The sequence below is a fragment of the Mobula hypostoma genome, chromosome 6, assembly GCF_963921235.1.
Source record: "Mobula hypostoma chromosome 6, sMobHyp1.1, whole genome shotgun sequence".
Taxonomy (NCBI): Eukaryota; Metazoa; Chordata; class Chondrichthyes; order Myliobatiformes; family Myliobatidae; genus Mobula; species Mobula hypostoma.
In genome coordinates, this window is record NC_086102.1 from 180,866,257 (window position 1) to 180,886,825 (window position 20,569).

At 40.2% G+C, this 20,569-nt stretch overlaps 1 protein-coding gene across 1 annotated transcript in view; it reads left to right on the forward strand.

Moving 5' to 3' along the window:
• The window catches only part of ttc21b (tetratricopeptide repeat domain 21B), a 93,065-nt gene extending 72,788 nt beyond the window's left edge, over positions 1-20,277 (forward strand). The window contains exons 23-29 of the mRNA XM_063052351.1: positions 6,197-6,347; positions 7,222-7,383; positions 7,869-8,064; positions 10,064-10,288; positions 10,448-10,568; positions 10,651-10,718; positions 19,341-20,277. Coding sequence (XP_062908421.1) covers positions 6,197-6,347; positions 7,222-7,383; positions 7,869-8,064; positions 10,064-10,288; positions 10,448-10,568; positions 10,651-10,718; positions 19,341-19,418 — 1,001 coding nt within the window. The 3' untranslated portion in view covers positions 19,419-20,277. The remainder of the gene's footprint in view (positions 1-6,196; positions 6,348-7,221; positions 7,384-7,868; positions 8,065-10,063; positions 10,289-10,447; positions 10,569-10,650; positions 10,719-19,340) is intronic.
• Positions 20,278-20,569: the final 292 nt, after the last annotated feature.

Genomic DNA, 20,569 nt, shown 5'->3' on the forward strand with positions numbered 1-20,569 from the left:
GTACTCACACTTGGACCTGTTCGGGTCGGTGGTACACAGGAACACGAGGTATCACAAACGAAGAAAAATGAGCTGGTAGATACAAAAGTAGTGTGTGCAAGTGCATGTATGTTTATGTAAGTGAGGAAACTGCGTTAACTTGGTGAGACGAAGCCACCAATTGCGAAGGGTGGTTACCAACCGTTCGGGACGCCAGAGTGGGGGCATGTATACTTGTTCGGGGAGCTGCGTTGTAGTGTATAAGTTTTGCAAGTGTGATGCAAAGGAATACAGCAGGCATCATGAGTTCAGATGTTCAAAAGTGGTGAATTGAGGAGTACATGCTCTGTGGTTTTAAGTATGTGCTGCTTAACCGTCTTGTATATTTTGCGTCGTGTGGAGATACTTAAGTGAGAGGTTTTACCCAGATGTATCTGTCAGGATGGCACCTATTGAGATCAAGCAGCATCGGGTTGAGAACCCTGATGATCCAAGCCAGCTCTTGAGCATGATTCCGAACATTCATAAGCCCTTCATCCCAGGGAGGAACAGAGCATTTTGTCTGATTTGCCCTCGCTTAAAGTTGCATGTGGGAATTTGGAATTCTGGCGTAAGCTTGAGGAAATGGTTGAAATTCACCGGATGAACCCTAAAGGTATACACATGTTGGTAAAAGCAAAGTACCCAAGGAATATGTGGAACAGTATGGGCCAGGGGGTGCGGGATGGTACCTGGGCAACTATCCGGAGCGCCAGCAATGAAGAAAGATATCGCTCTTTTAAAGGGGAAGTGAGGCAGCGACTGGGGGGAGGCGAGAGTGACTGGGGAACAGTAATGGCAGTGACTCAGAGAGCTGGTGAGACAGCCACGGATTATGCAGAATGTAAATATTGAGCATATGAGGAATGTTCTGAGAGGACCAAGTCTTCCTGAAAACGCTGAAGGAAGGCCTGAGCTCAGCCCACCAGGAAGTTTTAGATTTAGGCTTAACGGTGTGGTTGACCTCCTCTGCGATAGTTTTGTCGGCCAGTGAGATAGACCAAAGAAAGTGCAAGAGAAATCGCTAAGTGGCTATAGTGGATGCAGCTGCTGTGGTGTCCCAGAGTTTGTTTTTCTTGCCGGTAGCCAGGGCACGAAGCAAGGAATTGCTGGAATAGACGTGGGAGGACAAAGGTATTGATATGCTACAGGTGCGGCCTGTTGGGACATGGTTGGAGGCAGTGTCCAAAAAAAAGGAAAGAAATACAGGTGAACGTCACAGCAGACACACGATCTCCCACCCCATCAGTGCCCAGTGTGACCAATCTGACTGTTGATCAGATCAAAGAGCTAGTAAAGACGGCTCCAAGGTCAGAAAAAGATGTGGCGGCGGGCCCCACTGCCAGCGCTGGTGACCCGCAGATGTACACAACAACATTGTTAGGAGGATGGCAATGCAGTATGTTAGTGGACACAGGCATCGGTATCAATAACAGACCTACCCCTTGCCAACAACCAGACAGGCTGTTTATATTCGGGGAGTAGGAGGAGAAACAGTGAAAGCAGAAAGAAGCGAGTCGCAAATACTCGAAATCGGGGGAGTGCAGCTTCCAGACTATTTCTGGGTCTGTCCAAATAACGAGGGCACTATCCTTGGAATAGACATCCTAAGGGAAGCAGGGTCCGTTATAGATTCAGGAAAGGGAGAAATAATATGGACAAGTCAGGAGCAGCGAACATGTACAACCAATAGAATACACAACCTGGCTAGCATAGTCGCAGCCGCCCCGATCATTAGAGACTGGAACCAGCAGTGTGGGGTAGATGCAAGCGAGATTGTGGCCAAGTAAAGATAAACTCAGTTAAAATAGAGGAGGGTCTGTATAAACCCCATAAGCAGTACCCTATCAAAACTGGCACACTGACCGCTGTTCAGGGTAATTGAAGGAACTAAAACACCCGGGGATACTCAAAGAGACTCAGAGCAACTACTAACTCGGCTATATAGCCAGTAAAAAATCCCAGTGGATCATATCCTTTCACAATAGGCTATACCGCCCTTAAGACCATGACGAGATTGCATCCCATAGTGTTGGGCCCTGCAACAAACCTGAATGGCCTGTCTTGAGAACATAAAGTTTTTCCAGTCCCTCCAAGGGCAGATGTTACTGTGAATAAGGCAGCAGAGAAACAAGAGACAATTAAAATTGCAAGTGTGCAGGAAGAAAGGACAGAAGCCAGTTTAGTAAAATTATATGAAGAGGTGGAGTCAGAAGAGAAGGAGAAATGGCGAAGGAAGGAGGGACCAGATGGGAGCTGGACACATGGAGAGGAAGGGGTCGTGGCACCACTATGCATTAGGCAGATACTGCTGAAGTTATATCATGGGGTGATGCAACAGGAGAGGCAGAACATATTCATGACTGTCCAGCAGGACTGGTGGTGACTAGGGATTGAGAAATTCTGCTGCCATTGTATCATTTGCGCCTGGCATAATCCTGGTAAGGGCAGAAAGCTACAGCTGGCAGATCAACCACAGCCAAGGGGACCCTGGGAAGATATCTAGATGGACTTCACAGGGCCCCTACCCATGCTCCTGTCAGGTAATTTTGGATCACTTCACTGGGTGGGTAGAGGCTTTCCCAGGAAGGGACTGCACCACCAGCACCGTTGAACAGATTCTAGTTCAGGAATTCCTCCGAAGTTGGGGAGCCATGGTTAAGGTGGACTGAGATCAGGGAGCACGTTTCACAGGGGAAGTGATAAAGGAAATGTGCTGACTGTCAGGGATTCGACAACAGTTCCAAGTTCCCTACCACCCTCTCTGTTCAGGAATGGTAGAAAGGATCAACCGAACAATCAAGAACACCTTGGGCAAAAGTGTAAGTAAGACGGAAAAGACATGGAGAATCCTGGTGAGATTACGAACAACCCCAAGCTGCACACTGGGTTTCAACCGTTATGAATTATTGATGGGGCAAGCAATGCGACTCCCTTATGGGGTAACTACGGGTTGCTGTGAGCCCGGGGCTTACAGGGATGGAATGACACAGTATGTGAAAGACCTTTGTAACCAACTTAAATTGTTGAAGGACTAAGCAAAGCAACATCAGTGAATTGCTGATCAGAGAGAGCCAGAGGGAAAAGAGGTAGTTCTTCCGCAGCCCGGTGACCAAGTCATGGTGAGGGTGCTGCCGGAAAGGTGTTTGCCCCCAGGTGGATAGGACCACAGATGGTACTCTTAACCAATGGTACCTGTGTCTGTTGGCAGACTCGGTGAGACAGCCAATCGAAACACTGGACTCAGGTTAAAGCATACGATTCACCCACTTGTTCCTCCCACAGACAGAGCTACGGATCAAGTGTACCTAGTAACCATGTAGTTACAGAGAATCTAAGAGAGGAACACCAGCCGGCCATACCAGACCTGACCACAGCTGATGAAGACATACTCGGAGGAAACGCAAAGGCAGAAGACCCTGAGAACCTGGCAGAAAACTGTGAATAGCATGCTAAAGTGTGATGATGATGGTACTCTGTAGTGAAGGCTGATTGCTGAAGGTAGATAATTAGTTTAATAACATAGAATAGAAAAGGTATTGGAAAACAGATGGGGAGGGATTTTTAAGTTAAAGCAGAGACAGCAAGTTCCACAACTTCACTGGCATTTCAGACTGCACACGGCATCTGAAGGCAGTCACTCCCAGTCTGAATGAGGAGCTGGGCCCTTTCAGCAATCAGGCCACCAAATGACTGAACAGTTCGGAAGAAGGTGCCACGGGGGAGAGGTCCTTGCAGACATTGAGACCACCCCAATCACTTCCTGTACATCGATGAGCCTTTCACAAGGTCCCGCATGGGAGGTTAGTTAGGAAAATTCAGTCGCTAGGTATACATGGAGAGGTGGTAAAGTGGATTGGACATTGGCTCAATGGTAGAAGCCAAAGAGTGGTAGTAGAGAATTGCATCTCCGAGTGGAGGCCTGTGACTAGTGGTGTGCCACAGGGATCAGTGCTGGGTCCATTGTTATTTGTCATCTATATCAATGATCTGGATGATAATGTGGTAAATTGGATCAGCAAATTTGCTGATGATACAAAGATTGGAGGTGTAGTAGACAGTGAGGAAGGTTTTCAGAGCCTGCAGAGGGACTTGGACCAGCTGGAAAAATGGGCTGAAAAATGGCAGATGGAGTTTAATACTGACAAGTGTGAGGTATTGCACGTTGGAAGGACAAACCAAGGTAGAATATACAGGGTTAATGGTAAGGCACTGAGGAGTGCAGTAGAACAGAGGGATCTGGGAATACAGATACAAAATTCCCTAAAAGTGGCGTCACAGGTAGATAGGGTCGTAAAGAGAGCTTTTGGTACATTGGCCTTTATTAAGCAAAGTATTGAGTATAAGAGCTGGAATGTTATGATGATGTTGTATAAGGCATTGGTGAGGCCGAATCTGGAGTATTGTGTTCAGTTTTGGTCACCAAATTACAGGAAAGATATAAATAAGGTTGAAAGAGTGCCCAGAAGGTTTACAAGGATGTTGCCGGGACTTGAGAAACTCAGTTACAGAGAAAGGTTGAATAGGTTAGGACTTTATTCCCTGGAGTGTAGAAGAATGAGGGGAGATTTGATAGAGGTATATAAAATTATGATGGGTATAGATACAGTGAATGCAAGCAGGCTTTTTCCACTGAGGCAAGGGGAGAAAAAAACCAGAGGACATGGGTTAAGGGTGAGGAGGGAAAAGTTTAAAGGGAACATTAGGGGGGGCTTCTTCGCACAGAGAGTGGTGGGAGTATGGAATGAGCTGCCAGACGAGGTGGTAAATGTGGGTTCTTTTTCAACATTTAAGAATAAATTGGACAGATACATGGATGGGAGGTGTATGGAGGGATATGGTCCGTGTGCAGGTCAGTGGGACTAGGCAGAAAATGGTTCGGCACAGCCAAGAAGGGCCAAAAGGCCTGTTTCTGTGCTGCAGTTTTTCTATGGTTTCTTTTCTATGGAGAGGGCCTGTGGGTACTCCTGGAAAGAAAGAGTTTCAGCAACCCAAGAATGAAGGGGTGAAGACAACGAATGTGAGTAAGCTGCAATCAGCCTGCAGGGAAAGAGCTGACAGGCACACGAAAGAAGCCGCATTTCTAAAGATTTGTTCAAATTTCTGGAACAACTTCTCTGCTTAATATTTCGTAGATCGCGATTAGGGAATGCTAGGGTAGATATCAAGGCACACAAGATTGCGGGGGGGGGTTTCAGGGCAGGGCATATTTGCTGCCCTATTTGAGTAGATCCTCCTAGGTTGGCCTTTCCTGGTACAAATTTACTTTTGTCCAGGAGGGCCAAGAGGAGGAACTGTTAGAGTGATTTTTGGGTTTAGGTCATTTACACTTAGCAAACGGTTTTGGCTACCAGTCTTCTGTTCCTTGAAAATGTATTGTGGATTTAATTTGGAACAATGCATTCCTAAAAGTTGTGGATCCCAGTCCAGACAATGCTGGCATCTGTGGGATGGATGAGAATCAGAAGGTGTGAAGTTTGTATATAGTTTCAAAAGAGAGCATTGTCAATACTTTGTAAATATGGAATTGTCATTTGTGTTTAGCAAATAAATATTGAGCCCCACATTGGGCCAGTAGACCTTTCCACTGAAAACGTCTCCGTATGATGCCTGCTATACCTTGTTTTGTCGAATAAGGAAGCTTTGTATCTACTAGTAATTCTGTCCGGCGATTTCATTCACATAACAACAATTCGCTTAACACTAATTGAAATGTTAAGACGATTAGACCACTCATTTTGTTAAATTGCTAGTTATAGTTTCATTAGTTTTTATCATTACAAGATTGTCTGTCTTTGCTGGTCTCTTAATAAAGGATCAAATGTACTTTCTTCAACTTTGGAACTTGCTTTATTTTGGAGCACATCATATAGTGTCAATCATCATGCTTATTCTCTGAGCGGTTTTGGTTTGTATTCAAGTAACCACTACAATCAGCAAGGGTTCTTAGTATCTTCAGATACATCTAGGTACACTTAAGAAATCACCATTCTTAGAAATTGATGTAAATCAACAACCTTCCTATATTATAAATCCTTCTTGTCAAATGGTGCCAAGCTTTCTGAGTAATATCTGCTCAGATTATATTTAAAAACCACTTGTGTCTGACTCCCATTGGGATAATGATGAAAAATTATCAAGCTATGTTAAGTGGGATTCATGGATTTTTTTGTTTCAGATAACTTTATCACTTTATCACGTTTGATTGATTTGTTGAGGAGAGCTGGAAAACTAGAAGATGTTCCAAGGTTCCTTGATATGGCTGAAAAACACACTGCAAGACCTAATTCTGAGCCTGGATTTAATTATTGCAAAGGATTATACCTCTGGTAAGTTATCCTTTAATAACAAAAATTTTGAGATTAAATGATTACTCATGGTCTGATGATCAAATACATCTGGCATTGCACAAGAAGGATCAGGAAAAAACTCAAATACGAGTTAAGTTTGTTTATTACTGACATGAAAATGGTATTGAACTTCAATTAACAAGTATACCCTTTTTTTTTTATAGCATGGTTCCAGTCTACGTGTCACTTTCTTCATTATTGTTTTATATTCCTAAATCATGCTCATTCATTGAGGCATACCTTGGGCAGATGTTGGGGCTCTACATTTATATCACTTACACTCCACGGAAATGGGCTATCAGTACAATAATGATATTCTTTGTCTTGATCATAACATATACATACGTGTGTGTGTGTATGTATGTGTATATATGTATATATATATAACATATATGATACATGAGTGTAGCCACATAACATATATAGCATTTATGATTCTGTGAACAGACAATACAGCACCCTCTAGTGGCTGTGTTAATAATATCAGCTTTCCCTTTTTCTTTCAATACCACTTGCAACATTATGGAAGTAATTTTCCTTTTCTTCATTGCAAATTTTTATGAAAAAGCACAAAGCTATACAATTCTAAATGCTAAAATTTAAAATCCATATTTTAAATGCAGATAATAATGCAATAACAAATATGATAGTTAAATGTTATAAATCAATTTTCAAAAATGCCAGTACACTAGATATAATTTCAGTTCAAATGTCAATTTTGCATGAGAAATAATTTTTATCGAGGGAAGTGGTAGTAGTAGTCTACCTAAGATTTATAAACAATATCCACTCCCTCTATTATAATGAAATACCATCTAAAGTAAGACATTTATAGTGTTTTTAATTTTTGTAGGTACACTGGGGAGCCAAATGATGCACTCCGACACTTCAATAAAGCTCGTAAGGATAGTGACTGGGGGCAAAATGCAGTTTATAATATGATAGAAATCTGCATGAATCCAGATAATGACACTATAGGAGGTGAAGTCTTTGAGAACCTGGATGGAGATGTGCGGTGAGATCACAGTGTTGTTAAAATATGGTCTAATGTGTTTGGTTGAAGAACTAAGGATTAGTCCGAATTGCTTTTAAATTGAATATTCATTTTTGTTTTGTCATTGTTTCTAATTTTTCTACAATCTCTCATTTGTTTAATTAAACTTGTTGCTTTGTTTGAATTATTCGTTTTCCAAAATTAATTTTTTTTCACAAATTATTTTCCTGGTTCGTCTTAAGCAGCTGTTCAAAAATAAACTCCAATTTTATGGGTTATTGATTCTGCAGTGAGTAACTTTATTGGTATCAAACTAATGGTTGTCCAACATAATTTATAAGTTTCAGTGCATTTGATTTCTTGTACATACAAATCAAACAAATAATTGAAGCAGAGTTTGAAACAGAAGTTCAAATGATGTATGATTTTGAAATGGGAAAAATTGTACCTTGAACAAGAGTTTGAAATTGAACAAATAAGTTTAGAATGTCTTATGTTGCCGATAGAAACTCATCAGAAAAACAAGAGTCAGAGCAGTTGGCTGTCATGACAGCGGAGAAACTTCTGAAAGAACTTAAACCTCAGACTACTCAAGGTTATACCCAGCTACGGATCATGGAAAGCTGCTGCCTAATGGCGACAAAGCAAAAAGCAAATGTGGAACGGGCTCTTAACGTCTTCACTGAAATAGCGACGGCTGAGGTTAGTCTGATTTTTCCAAGATAGTATGGACACAAAAGAAATTTTTGCTCATCTAAATTTGTACATTTCTGAAGTTATTCAAAATTATTATCTGCACTATTATAGTGATGCAGCTAATACTGCCAGTTCTGACAGTTCAGTCCTGACCTTGGGTTTTGTTTGTGTGGAATTTGGACTATTTCTCTTTGTGTGCCTCAGTTCCCTACTACATCATAAGATGTGCAAGTTGGTATGGTAATTTGTCAATGTAACATGCCCAGTATGGTAGGACCTGGGAGTTGGTGGGGGGGGGGGGTGAATTTGTTGAGTTGATGAGAATGTGGCCAGAAGTGGCCAAACATTTTAATTCCAATTCCCATTCCCATTCCAACATGTCTGTCCATAGCCTTCTCTTGTGCCAAGATAAGACCACCCTCAGAATGGAGGAGCAACACCTTATATTCCATCTGGGTAGCCTCCAACCTGATGGTATGAATATCAATTTTTCCTTCCAGTAAAAAAAAATTCTCCTATCCCCATTCCCCTTCTCCTCTGTTCCCTACTCTAACCTTTTACTTCTTCTCTCCTATCTATCACTTCTCCCTGGGACCCCTCCTCCTTCCCTTTCTCCTGTAGTCCACTCTTCTGTCCTATCAGATTCCCTCTTCTCCAGCCCTTAACCTTTCCCACCCACCTGGCTTCACCTTCCAGCTAGCCTCCTTCCCCTTCCCCTACCTTTTTATTCTAGCATCTTCCCCCTTCCTTCTCAGTCCTGCAGAAACATTGACTGTATATTCATTTCTATAGATACTGCCTGTCCTGTTGAGTTCCTCCAGCATTTTGTGTGTGTAACTGGGAGGTATGTAGGGTAAGTTTAAAGTGGGTGGCTGATGGTTGGAACAGCTTGTTGTACCAGAGCTGCTTTTTGGGCTATTTCTCTATATGACTTTATATAGTATATGCTTTTCATATTCTGTTGTTAAAACTTAACATCATTCCTAAACTTACCAATCTCTTGACCTAACTTGGAATTCATTATGTACCAGACTTGCTCTTCTCTTGCATGCCTTTAAGATCAGCTAAAATAGGCTATGTTTAGCCGATGAAGTTTGTATAACCTTTCTCAGAAATGTACTGAACGTGCTATACTGGTTTGTAGATTTGAAAACCTCCGTTCCTGCCCCCCTCCACCAATAGGGCCAGATAAGTGTGCTCAAAGCTTTGAATACTCCAGAGCACTCCATTTTATATATATTCTAGTTTACTAGCTCTACGGTGTTCGTTATTGTTGGCTTTAATGATTCCTTTAAAGCAAAGTTTGGAAATGCATATTATATCCAAGCTGCCTTTAGAGTTACTTGCATCTATTTCAAGGAATAGATGAGTTGCTCCTTCCTATATGCAGTCATTACATTCACCAACATCTGCTGTTCTGTCCTTATGGTATTAAGGTATCCCCAATTTGCAATTATGATTATGATTCCATTATCAATTAGATCTTCAGAGGTAAAGCTATTTTTTTGTGAATTGTAGAACCTGATGTAAATGAGAAGTTATTTATCTAAGCAACACACACGAAATACTGGAGGAACTCAGCATTTTGTGTGTGTGGCTTTGATTTCTGTTTTCTCTTGTTTGTGATTAGATATTTAGCTAAGCCCTCTTACACAACATCACAGTGACAATAAGTAACCAGCATAATTCTATTAATAAATATCTACCATGTCCAGCATTTAAACACTGATATACGTATTCATTTCTTGGTTTTTGGAAATCCATCTGTAGGTTATTCCAGTATCTTCTATGATGTTACTTTTCCATCTAAAGATCTTGGTCAAGCCAATCCACCTCAAGAAAGCTTTGGAAAATGAATTTATTTTGCAGATTCTTAATTGATTGATTCTTAATTGATTTTGGATCATTGTCATGAAACCCCGCCAGAAATTAATTGAAGAGCATCCAAAAGAAAATTGCAGAGTAGTATTTGTAATTTATTACTTATTTGGTTTTCGTAACACAGAAGGACCACATTCCTGCACTGTTTGGAATGGCAACTGCATACATGATTTTAAAGCAGACTCCTCGTGCAAGAAATCAGCTGAAACGCCTTGCCAAATTAAACTGGAATGCAATTGATGCGGAAGAGTTAGAAAAGAGCTGGTTGCTTTTAGCTGATGTTTACATACAGTCTGGAAAATTTGACATGGCAGTTGAATTACTTAAACGCTGCCTGCGCCACAATAAGGTCAGTGAATTTTTTTAATATTGTTTGCTATTGTTACACAAGACATTTATCAATGGTCACATCTGATCATACAGGGTTTTGTGAGGATCTTGGTAGATATCAGTTGTTTTGTATGTATTTAGTTCATTTGTCTGAATTAACGACTGTTTGTTTTCTTAGTCCTGTTGCAAAGCCTATGAATATATGGGTTACATTATGGAGAAAGAACAATCTTATAAAGATGCAGCCTTTAATTATGAAATGGCTTGGAAGTACTGTAACCAGACAAATCCAACGATTGGTAAGATTCAGTTTATTAGTATGTGCCATTAACATCAAATTCTGAAATGTACACTAGCTCAAAACTGATATTAATTTTATAGGGTACAAGCTGGCTTTTAACTACTTGAAGGCAAAACGATATGTTGATGCTATTGACATCTGTCATAAGGTAACATTTTTAAATACAAAGTTTGATGTAGATTTCAGAACTGTTGACAAAATAGTTATAACCAGTGTTCATGCTTAAATTCCCCAAAATGCTCCTAATCTTGGGTACCCAGTCTAGTCACCTCTATTGCCATCTCACCAGCACCTTATCTAAACTAAGCTTAAATGATGGTGGATTCTTTAGGTTCTGTCAATATTTCTAGCAATGCATTTTCACAGTTTTACACCTCTGACTAAATTTTACAAAAAGCATCCCTATTCCAATCCCTAACCTGTATGATTTCTTTTGCTATTATGAGCACAGTAAACAGTTTGTTCTTACCTACTCTGTCTAATCCCTTAATAAACATCTTCAAATCATCTCATAATCTCAACAGAGTCCAGTTCAGTCCAGTTCAGTTTTTGTTTATTGTCATTTAGAAATGCATGCATTAAAAAATGATACAACGTTCCTCCAGAATGATATCACAAGAAAACACAGGACAAACCAAGACTAAAACAGACAAAATCACATAATTATAACAGTGCGAAGCAATACCATAATTTGATAAAGAGCAGACCGTGGGCACGGTAATAAAAAGTCTCAAAGTCCCGATAGACTCAACATCTCACGCAGGCAGCAGAAGGGAGAAACTCTCTCTGCCATGAACCTCCAAGCGCCGCCAACTTGCCGATGCAGCACCATTGGAAGCACCCGACCGCAGCAAACTCTTAGTCTGTCCAAAAACTTCAAGCTTCCAACCAGCCCCTCCGAGTCAGCCTCTCCGAGCACCATCTCTGCCGAGCGCTTCGACCCCACCCCGGCCGCCGAGCAACAAGCAAAGCCGAGGACTTGGGGCCTTCCCCTCCGGAGATTCTGGATCACACAGTAGCAGCAGCAGCGAAACAGGCATTTCAGAAGTTTCACCAGATGTTCCTCCGTGCTCTTACGTCCGTCTCCATCAAATCTAGATTGTGCACGGCACCCTACTTGACAAATAATAGACATCACCACTGGAGTGGCTGCTACGAGCTGCGTTGTGCCCCATCTCCTCTCCTCAAATAACAGAGTGAACTAAAAATAGTGAATTTGCAATGCATCTTCAAATTCACCTGATGCCCTTACTATTTACAAAACTATAAAATTTACACAACTACCTACCAATAGGAAAGATGTAAATAAGTTTAAAAGAGTGCAGAGAATATTTGCAAGGATGTTGCCAGGACTGGGGGACCTGAGTTATAACGAGAGATTGAATAGTTTAAGACTTTATTCCTTGGAAATAGAAGATTGAGGAGAGACTTGATAGAGGTGTACAAAATTATGAGGGGTATAGATGGGGTAAATGCAAGCAGGCTTTTGTCACTGAGGTTGGGTGGGACTATAACTAATGGTCATGGGTTAAGGGTGCAAGGTGAAAAGTTTAAGAGGAACAGTAGGGAAAACTTCTTCAGTCAGAAGGTCGCGAGTGTTGAACGAGCTGCCAGCACAAGTGGTGAATATGAACTCAATTTCAAAGTTTAAGAGAAGTTTGGATAGATACTTGCTTGGGAGGGGTATGGCTGGGTGCAGGTCGATGGCAGTTTAAGTAGTTCGGCACGGACTAGATGGACCAAAGGCCTGTATTTTTCTATGACTTTAACTCTTAGTTGTGGCGTTAGTAAAGTTTTATGGGAACTTTAGCATTGCATCCAGTTTTGTGTTCTTTACTTCTTGCTATCAAATCCTAGTGTTAAGTTAGCATTATAGCAATATGTGTGAGATGTTGCATTTGGGAGATCAAGTGTAAAGAGAAAGCATACACTTAATGGTGGGATCCTTCGCAGCAATTGTATAAAGAGGGATCGTGGGGCCAAGTTCGTAGCTCCTTGAAAGTGGCAACACAAGAGTAGTAAACGAAGCAGTTTGCAGAGGAATTTGGAGTGGGAGGGGAATGATCCAGTTGTTGTGGACCTTATGAGTACCAATGATGTAGGAAGAATAAGGAAAGAGATTCTGCTGAGGAAATTTGAGCAGCTATGGGCTAAATTAAAATGCAGAATCAAAAGGAAATAATCTCCATTCACTTCCTCTGATTAAGTAATCCCTTAAGCCAGAGGGTGGTGAATATCTCTGGAATTCATAGCTGTGGAGGCCAAGTCATTGGGTATATTTAAAGTGGAGCTCAATAGGTTCTTGATTTCTTGATTAGTAAGAGTGTTAAAGGCTACGGGGAGAAGGCAGGAGACTGGGGGGGGGGGGGTTTAAATCAGCCATGATAGAATAATGGGGCAGATTCAATGGCTGAACAGCTTAATTCGGCTCCTTAAGTTAAGGTCTTATGGTATCTCATGTTTGCCTTCATCATTTGGGACATGAAATACAAGAGTCAAGAGGTCAGCTGTATAACATTTTGGTTAGGGTGCACTTCATCATTTGGGACATGGATTATAAGAGTCAAGAGTCAGCTGTATACCACTTTGGTCAGGGTGCACTTGGTGTGTTCTGTGCAGTTCTGGCCACCTCACTACAAGAAGGGTGTGGAAACTTTGGAGAGGGCTTTACTAGGATCCTACCTGCATTAGAGGGTATTTTAAAAGGAGGTTCAACAAACTTCGATTGTTTTCTCTGGAGTGTCAGAGACTGAGGGCAGACTTGATAGAAACTTACAAGATTATGAGAGGCACAGAAAGGGTCAACTGCAGGAGTCTGTTTCACCAGGGTAGAAATGTCAGATATCAGTGGGCATAGCTACAAGGTGAGATGGGCAAAGTTTAAAGAAGATTTGCAGGACAACATCTTCTTAAACAGAATGGTAGTTATCTGGAATACGCTGTCAGGAGTGGTGACAAGAGCAGATGTGATAGTGGCATTCAAGAGGCTTTTAGATAGGCCAATGAATCTATAGGGTATGGATGGACATGGATCATGTACAGGCAGAAGAGATTAGTTTAATTTGGTATCATATTTGACATAGATAAAATGGGCCGAAGGGCCTGTACTGTACTGTTTAATAGCACGTTACTCAGGCTACATGTATACAGTACCTTAGGAGCCTGAGTTCCTGAACGATCAACTTTGACCATGTTTTAGAACCAAATTGCTAAATCTCCTTGCGGCTCCCTTTGATTTATATGCTTCATTAACATCCCAATCAAAGTGACAATCATTGATGGAAAGAGTGAACCGAAACTGCTCCAGAAACAAAACAGTACTAAGCACTCAAAGTTAATTACCTTTAACTTCTGCTCTGTATCTTCTCTAAGCATTTCACAATCCAGTTAACCATTCTAAAATTAAATTTATACTATTAAATCTTCTCCAATGGGCTGTCTGGAATCTTGCCAAAAATTTCTGCAATACTGTATAACTTACATTTATTGTATTTTCCACATTCACCATTCATGGTACCTCCACAAAAAATGTATCATATTTGCCTAGCACAATCTTCAATTCTGATATCAGTATTGACTTGCATCAGTTATTTGCTGTTTATTTTCCATTAAAAATGATAAATTACTTGGCTTGTGATAACCTGTTTTAGCCTTGCTGTCCGTTGTTTGTTCCCTTCTTTGTAAAATAGGTTTCATGAATTGATGGGACCATCTACAGTTCTGTGCAAAAGTCTTAGGTACATATAAACAATTGGTTTATTGATCATTACAGAACGTCTCTCTGGTGCTCCCTCCCTTCTTCCTGATCCCTTCCACTTTCGGTTCATAGTCCACAACAGAGTCCCATGTCAGAATCAGGTTTAATATCACTGGCATATGTTGTGAAATTTGTTAACTTTACGGCAGCAGTACAATGAAATACATGATAAATAAATATAATGAAAAAAACTGAATTACATTAAGTAATCAGGTTTATCGTCACTGACATATGCCATGAAATGTTTCTTTTGAAGCAGCAATACAGTGAAATGAAATTACTGCAGTACTGTGCAAAAGTTTTGAGTACCCTAGCTATACTGTATATACGTGCCTAAGACTTGCACAGTATTCTACTGCTATCAATTTGATTTTGATAGCTGGTAGGTATTTAAGATTAAGAATAGCTCTCTGACTTTAATGGTTAAATCAGTGCTATTTTATATATCACGATTATAATATTGACATGCCTTAGTGTTGGGAACAGAGAACCATTTTAATTTAAATAATTTAAATTAGCATCAAGCAATACTTCATGCTCAAAACTTTCACCTTCTTCCAGTAAGACGGCAGTGCGTTTGAACACAGTGGCCTCTCTGAGGCCAACTAAAGGTGGACTTTTCTTTTTAAAATGTGTCTTTTATGATTGTAAGGCTATGCTAGTCTCCAAGAACAACAGGTACAGCAGGTCTACCGCATCAGTGATCTGTGTGTTGTTCAGAGCTGCCGGCTGGGCTATTGAAGGAGCTGACAGACGTTGGAGAGGGAGAAGCCACTGGTCAGGCCGGAGAGGGAGAGGCCGGCTGATGGGCTGGAGAAGGAGAAGCCGATGGACGGGTCGGAGAGGGAAAAGCGGATCTTAGTCCGGAGAGGGAGGGGCGGATCTTAGTCCAGAGAAGGAGAAGCCGGATCTTAGTTCGGAGAAGGAGAAGCCGGTGGTCAGGCCAGAGAAGGAGAAGCCGACTCTTAGTGCGGAGAAGGAGAAGGCAGCTCTCAGGCCGGAGAAGGAGAAGCCAATGGACGGGCCAAAGAGTGTTCAGAGGAGCTGATCTGGGGCAGACCATGCTGCTGCTGCTGCTACTTGAAGACATCGGAGTTGGTGCATGAAAGCAGCGTGCAGTTAACCGTGAGTGATTGTCTGAGACATTTCCCTTACGATCACAAGACCCAGTTGGACATTGATAATGTAAGATTCCTGTACTTGGTGGGGAGACAGGCGACGAGGCAGCAGTGTGGCATGACATCTGTGCTCAGTTGGGAGCTGGCCTCTCCTGTCAGTGCTGCCCTCCAGTGTTCAATCGGTGGAATTACAGGCTGGATTGCTGGGAGCTGTACTGTCAATTTTGCTCAGGGACTTGAATTATACATGTGTTTACTTGCAAAACAATGTATGTTTATTTCCTCTCTCACTATTTTGAGTGTATGTTGTGTACCTTGGCCCCAGAGGAATGCTGTCTCATTTGACCGTATCCATGTATGGTTTGGATGATAACTACACTTGTTTTGATTTGATTTTGATCTTTTGATTCTTGATTTTGATTTGATTCATAATAAATTAATTATATAAAAAGCATGACCCCTCCCTTTCCTACAAAGAAATAGTCCTCATTTTGGTTGTCAGTTGATTAAAAACAAATATTTTAGTTCCAGCAACACACATCAAAGTTGCTTGAATTTCCAGCATCTGCAGAATTCCTGTTGTTTGTGTATTTTAGTTCCAGTATAACATTGATAGAGTACCTCTTTATATAGTTGAAAGGGAAGTACTTTGTCTTTATAACTACAAATAAAGTAAAATTTCTCTGTGGATTAATCCCAGATGTGGTTTTACCCCATCCCTGGAACCTCCACCATTCCTCTGTTTCTTTCTGGACTCTAAACTTGAAGTATAATGTATATTGAACTAAAGGTGGCCCAGGATGCTGCTGCTGACTCTTTTTTAATCTCCAGCAGCGCACAGATAAGCTAATTTATAAAATTATATTTTGCTATAACATTAATTAGAAATAAATAGTGGTGAATGATTGATTTACCTATTTCTAATTACTGTTACCAATTCTATTCTGATTCCCCTTTAATCGCTTTTTTCATCTATTCAATATAATCTTGAATATTGATAACATTTCTACTTTAGCCACCTACTCTGCAACTGAATGCTTTAGCCTCACAAGTGTATTTAAGATGCTAAGACATAAGAGCAGAATTATGCCACTCACCTGAGGACTCTGCTCGGCTATTCCATCATGGCAGATTTATTATCCCTCTCAACCCCAGTCTCCTGCCATCTCCCCGTAACCTTTAACAGCCTGACTAATCAAGAACCTATCAACCTCTGCTTTAAATCTACTTCAATGACTTGGCCTCCACAGGCTTCTGTGGCAAAAAAAATACCATAGATATTCACTACCCTCTCTTACAGAGAAAGGCTGAACAAGTTGGGTCTTTATTCTTTGGAACGTAGAAGGTTGAGGGGGGACTTGATAGAGGTATTTAAAATTATGAGAGGGATAGATAGAGTTGACGTGGATAGGCTTTTTCCATTGAGAGTGGGGGAGATTCAAACAAGAAGACATGAGTTGAGAGTTAAAGGGCAAAAGTTTAGGGGTAACATGAGGGAAAACTTCTTTACTCAGAGAGTGGTAGCTGTGTGGAATGAGCCTCCAGCAGAAGTGGTTAAGCAGGTTCGATGTTATCGTTTAAAGTTAAATTGGATAGATATATGAACAGGAAAGGAATGGAGGGTTATGGGCTGAGTGCAGGTCAGTGGGACTAGGTGAGAGTAAGAGTTTGGCATGGACTAGAAGGGCCAAGATGGCCTGTTTCCGTGCTGTAATTGTTATATGGTTGTTAAGAAATTGCTCTTCATCTCTTTTCTAAATGGATGTCCCTCTGTTCTGTGGCTGTGCCCTCTGCTCCTAGACTCACCCACTAATGGAAACATTCTCTCCACATCCACTCTATCCAAACCTTTCAATATTCGATAGGTTTAAATGAGATCTCCTCTTATTCATCTAAACTCCAGCAAGTACAGGCTAAGAACCATCAGAGGCTTTTCATACGTTAACCTTTTCATTCTGGAATCATTCTCATGAACCTCCTCTGGACCCTCTCAAATACCACCACATTTTTTCTTAGATAGGGGCGCAAAACCACTCAAATGTTCCTGGTGTGCTCTGACCAATGCCTTTATAAAACCTTAACATTACATTCTTGTTCTTGTATTCTAATCCTCTCAAAATGAATGCTAACATTTCATTTGCCTTCCTTACCACCAACACCACTAACAAGTTAACCTTTACGAAATCCTGCATAAGGACTCCCAAGTCCCTTAGCACCTCATAGTTTTGAATTTGATTTTTCTTTTAATTTAATTAAATGTCTCCTTTATGCTAAATGTAATTGCATTCAATCTTACATCAATGCCCCTTTGTTCTTAACAACTCAACCATATTTTTCCATTTACTCCATTCTTTATTCCTTAATAATCTCTTATTTTTATTATATCACGTCCTTAGAGGTGTTGCTGAGAGTGGGATGAAGGGAACTAGGAAAGAGGGAGCCGTGGGTTTCTTTATTTATTATCCTTTAGATAAAACCTTCCTTTCATTGCTAACATTGGAGAGTTTTATTAAAAAGAAAGGAAAAAGGCACTTTGCTATTTGCCCCTATACTACTATTACAGCCACAATAACTTTTTGTGGCTACAGTGTGGCTTACACAACTGTCTTGTTAAGTGGAGTGACCGTGTCTCAAATAGCAGAACGAGGACCAGTCCTAGTCTCAGACTTCCTGATGGCCATTAACAGCTCATGCTGTCAAAGGCCTCTCCGTAATACGGAAATAGATTTCAGCAATAAAATCATTTGAAAATCTTTTGATATTAATTGAAAATATTTGCAAATAGAGAAAAAGTTCAGTTAAACATACATTTTTAAAGAATTGACATGGGTTACTTGTAATAGTTATGTAATAATTAATGTTAATTTAAGTTTATGCAAACTTTGGTCTTCATTTTATGTAGAGTGTCTGTGGTGGTGGGCATCTGCACCTGGACTTTAGAACAATAGGTCCTGGGTTTGAATCCAGCCAGCTCCTTCCACAAGTTCCACCTGTGCTGGGTTGAGCGTCAAGCTGGCAACTCAACTCAGCCTCATAAATCACACAAACGCTAAAGAAACGGCAAGGTTGCTACCTGATGTGCCAAATAGACACAGAGAGGAACTTTACCTTTTCTCTTTAACCTTGTGTAGTGTGCAGCTGTAGCAAAAAGCTAATTTTCATGGCTTTTATATCCTGTGTATGTATGCCTGTACCACCGATAAATTTAATCTCAGTAATCCCATTCCAATGAATCGGATTGCACATAGATAGATCGATGTTGGTTGTGAAAAGCTGAGGGATTAGAATAGAAAGTGTATTCAATCTGTTGACAATATGAAATTGTGCTCAGACTCAATGACAAGTTCAGGGAAAGAGTAAGAAATCAAATGCAATAATTGTTAGTGTTAACTAATATTGTCACCAAGCCATGACAACTATAAAATGACACTAACAAGAGATAAAAATTCTGCTGCCCTCTGACTCTTCAACCATGTACTCATCCAGACTCGCTACCACACCTACGTATTCCTCTTCTCACCTGCCTATCACCTCACTCTGGGTGCCCTCTTCCTTTCCTTTCTCCTATGGTCTACTCTGCTCTCCTATCAGATTCTTTCCTCTCCAGCCCTTTATCTTCACTCACCTTCAATTACTTGGCTTCACCTATCACCTTCTAGCTATCCTCCCTCCCCTCCCCTCACTAATCTGGCGTTTTCCTCCTTCCTTTCTGCTTCTGAAGAAAAATCTCGGCCTAAAACTTTGACTTTTTATTCATTTCCATAGATGCTGCCTGACCTGCTACGCTCCTCCAGCATATTGTGTGTACTGCTTTGGATAAACTGCATCTGCAGAATTTCTCAAATTGTAGCTGATTATAATGCTCTAACTATTGTTATTTTGTTTCCTTTCATAGGTATTAGGCGCCCATCCCAATTACCCAAAGATGAGGAAAGAGATCCTTGACAAGGCTCGGGCAGCTTTACGTTCTTAGTATTGACATTATTTCCTTAAAGTTATGGATGCATATATTTGATATGTTAATCTTGTACAAATTGTAAAATTTTCAAAATTTAGATTTTCATTATTTTATAGTTCAGAAACAGTTTGTATTGTATCTGTTTTCTATAGCAATGTTTTCTTTTTTATATTGGTACTTTAAAAAAAGGTACGCATAACCACAAAATTTCCTGCCCCATCCTCTCTATACACCTTTTTTTGTGATTTTCTTAGAGTTAGTCTTTCAAGCCCCAAAATTTGTAATCAGTGTTTGATCCTGTTGTTGATCATAATTTATATATTTTGAACACAAATTAATCAATCTGTAATGTTAGTATTTTGTGTCTTGAACATTTGATAAAAAGGGTCAATCTATACTGAAAAAGTTAAACTCCAAAGAATATATGTTGCGTATCACTGTTAAATAAATGTTAAATCCAAGACTAGAAACTAAAATATCTGTTTTAACGTTCTTGTGTTTGTCAGTTAATTTTGCAGTATATGCATCTGGGATGTGGAGGGGGCTGGAAGAATCCTTTCTCCACACCATGTAAGTTGGTTAAATTAGGTGATACATAGTTTGTATAAAAGCTGCCAAAATTTTTCTATTTCAAAAAACAATACATGGTTTTTCAAACGTTCAAAAATGATTGTGGGTTTTCAAAAGATAAAGAATCTTAAGTTATGATTATTAAAAATAACAAAACAGAAACAATGCAAAGTATTTCGATAATTTAGATCTTTTGCAGAAATTCCATTTTCGATAGCCAATTCCTCTTGATGAGTTTGTTTAGTGCAAGAGACAAACTGTGAACATTACAAAGAGGGAACAATTGTTAAGATTTCATGAATGAAACATGTCTAAATAAAAGAATTCAGAATTCAGACTCCAATTTAACTATTTTTGAAAAAGCTGAGAACCACTTAAATTCATCCTCAGGAATAAACTCAGAAAACTCAGAATAAACTCAAAAAACAACTAATTGCATACACCGAAGATATACAAAATGTACCATTTAAAATTATGGGTACAATACCACATTACTACAAATTCATTTTAGAAAGTACAGTGGAAGCACAATTAGAAATCTAGTTCATAGCTTCACTGAAAATTTCAGCAGAGATTATTCAGTCCGTTGTGTCTGT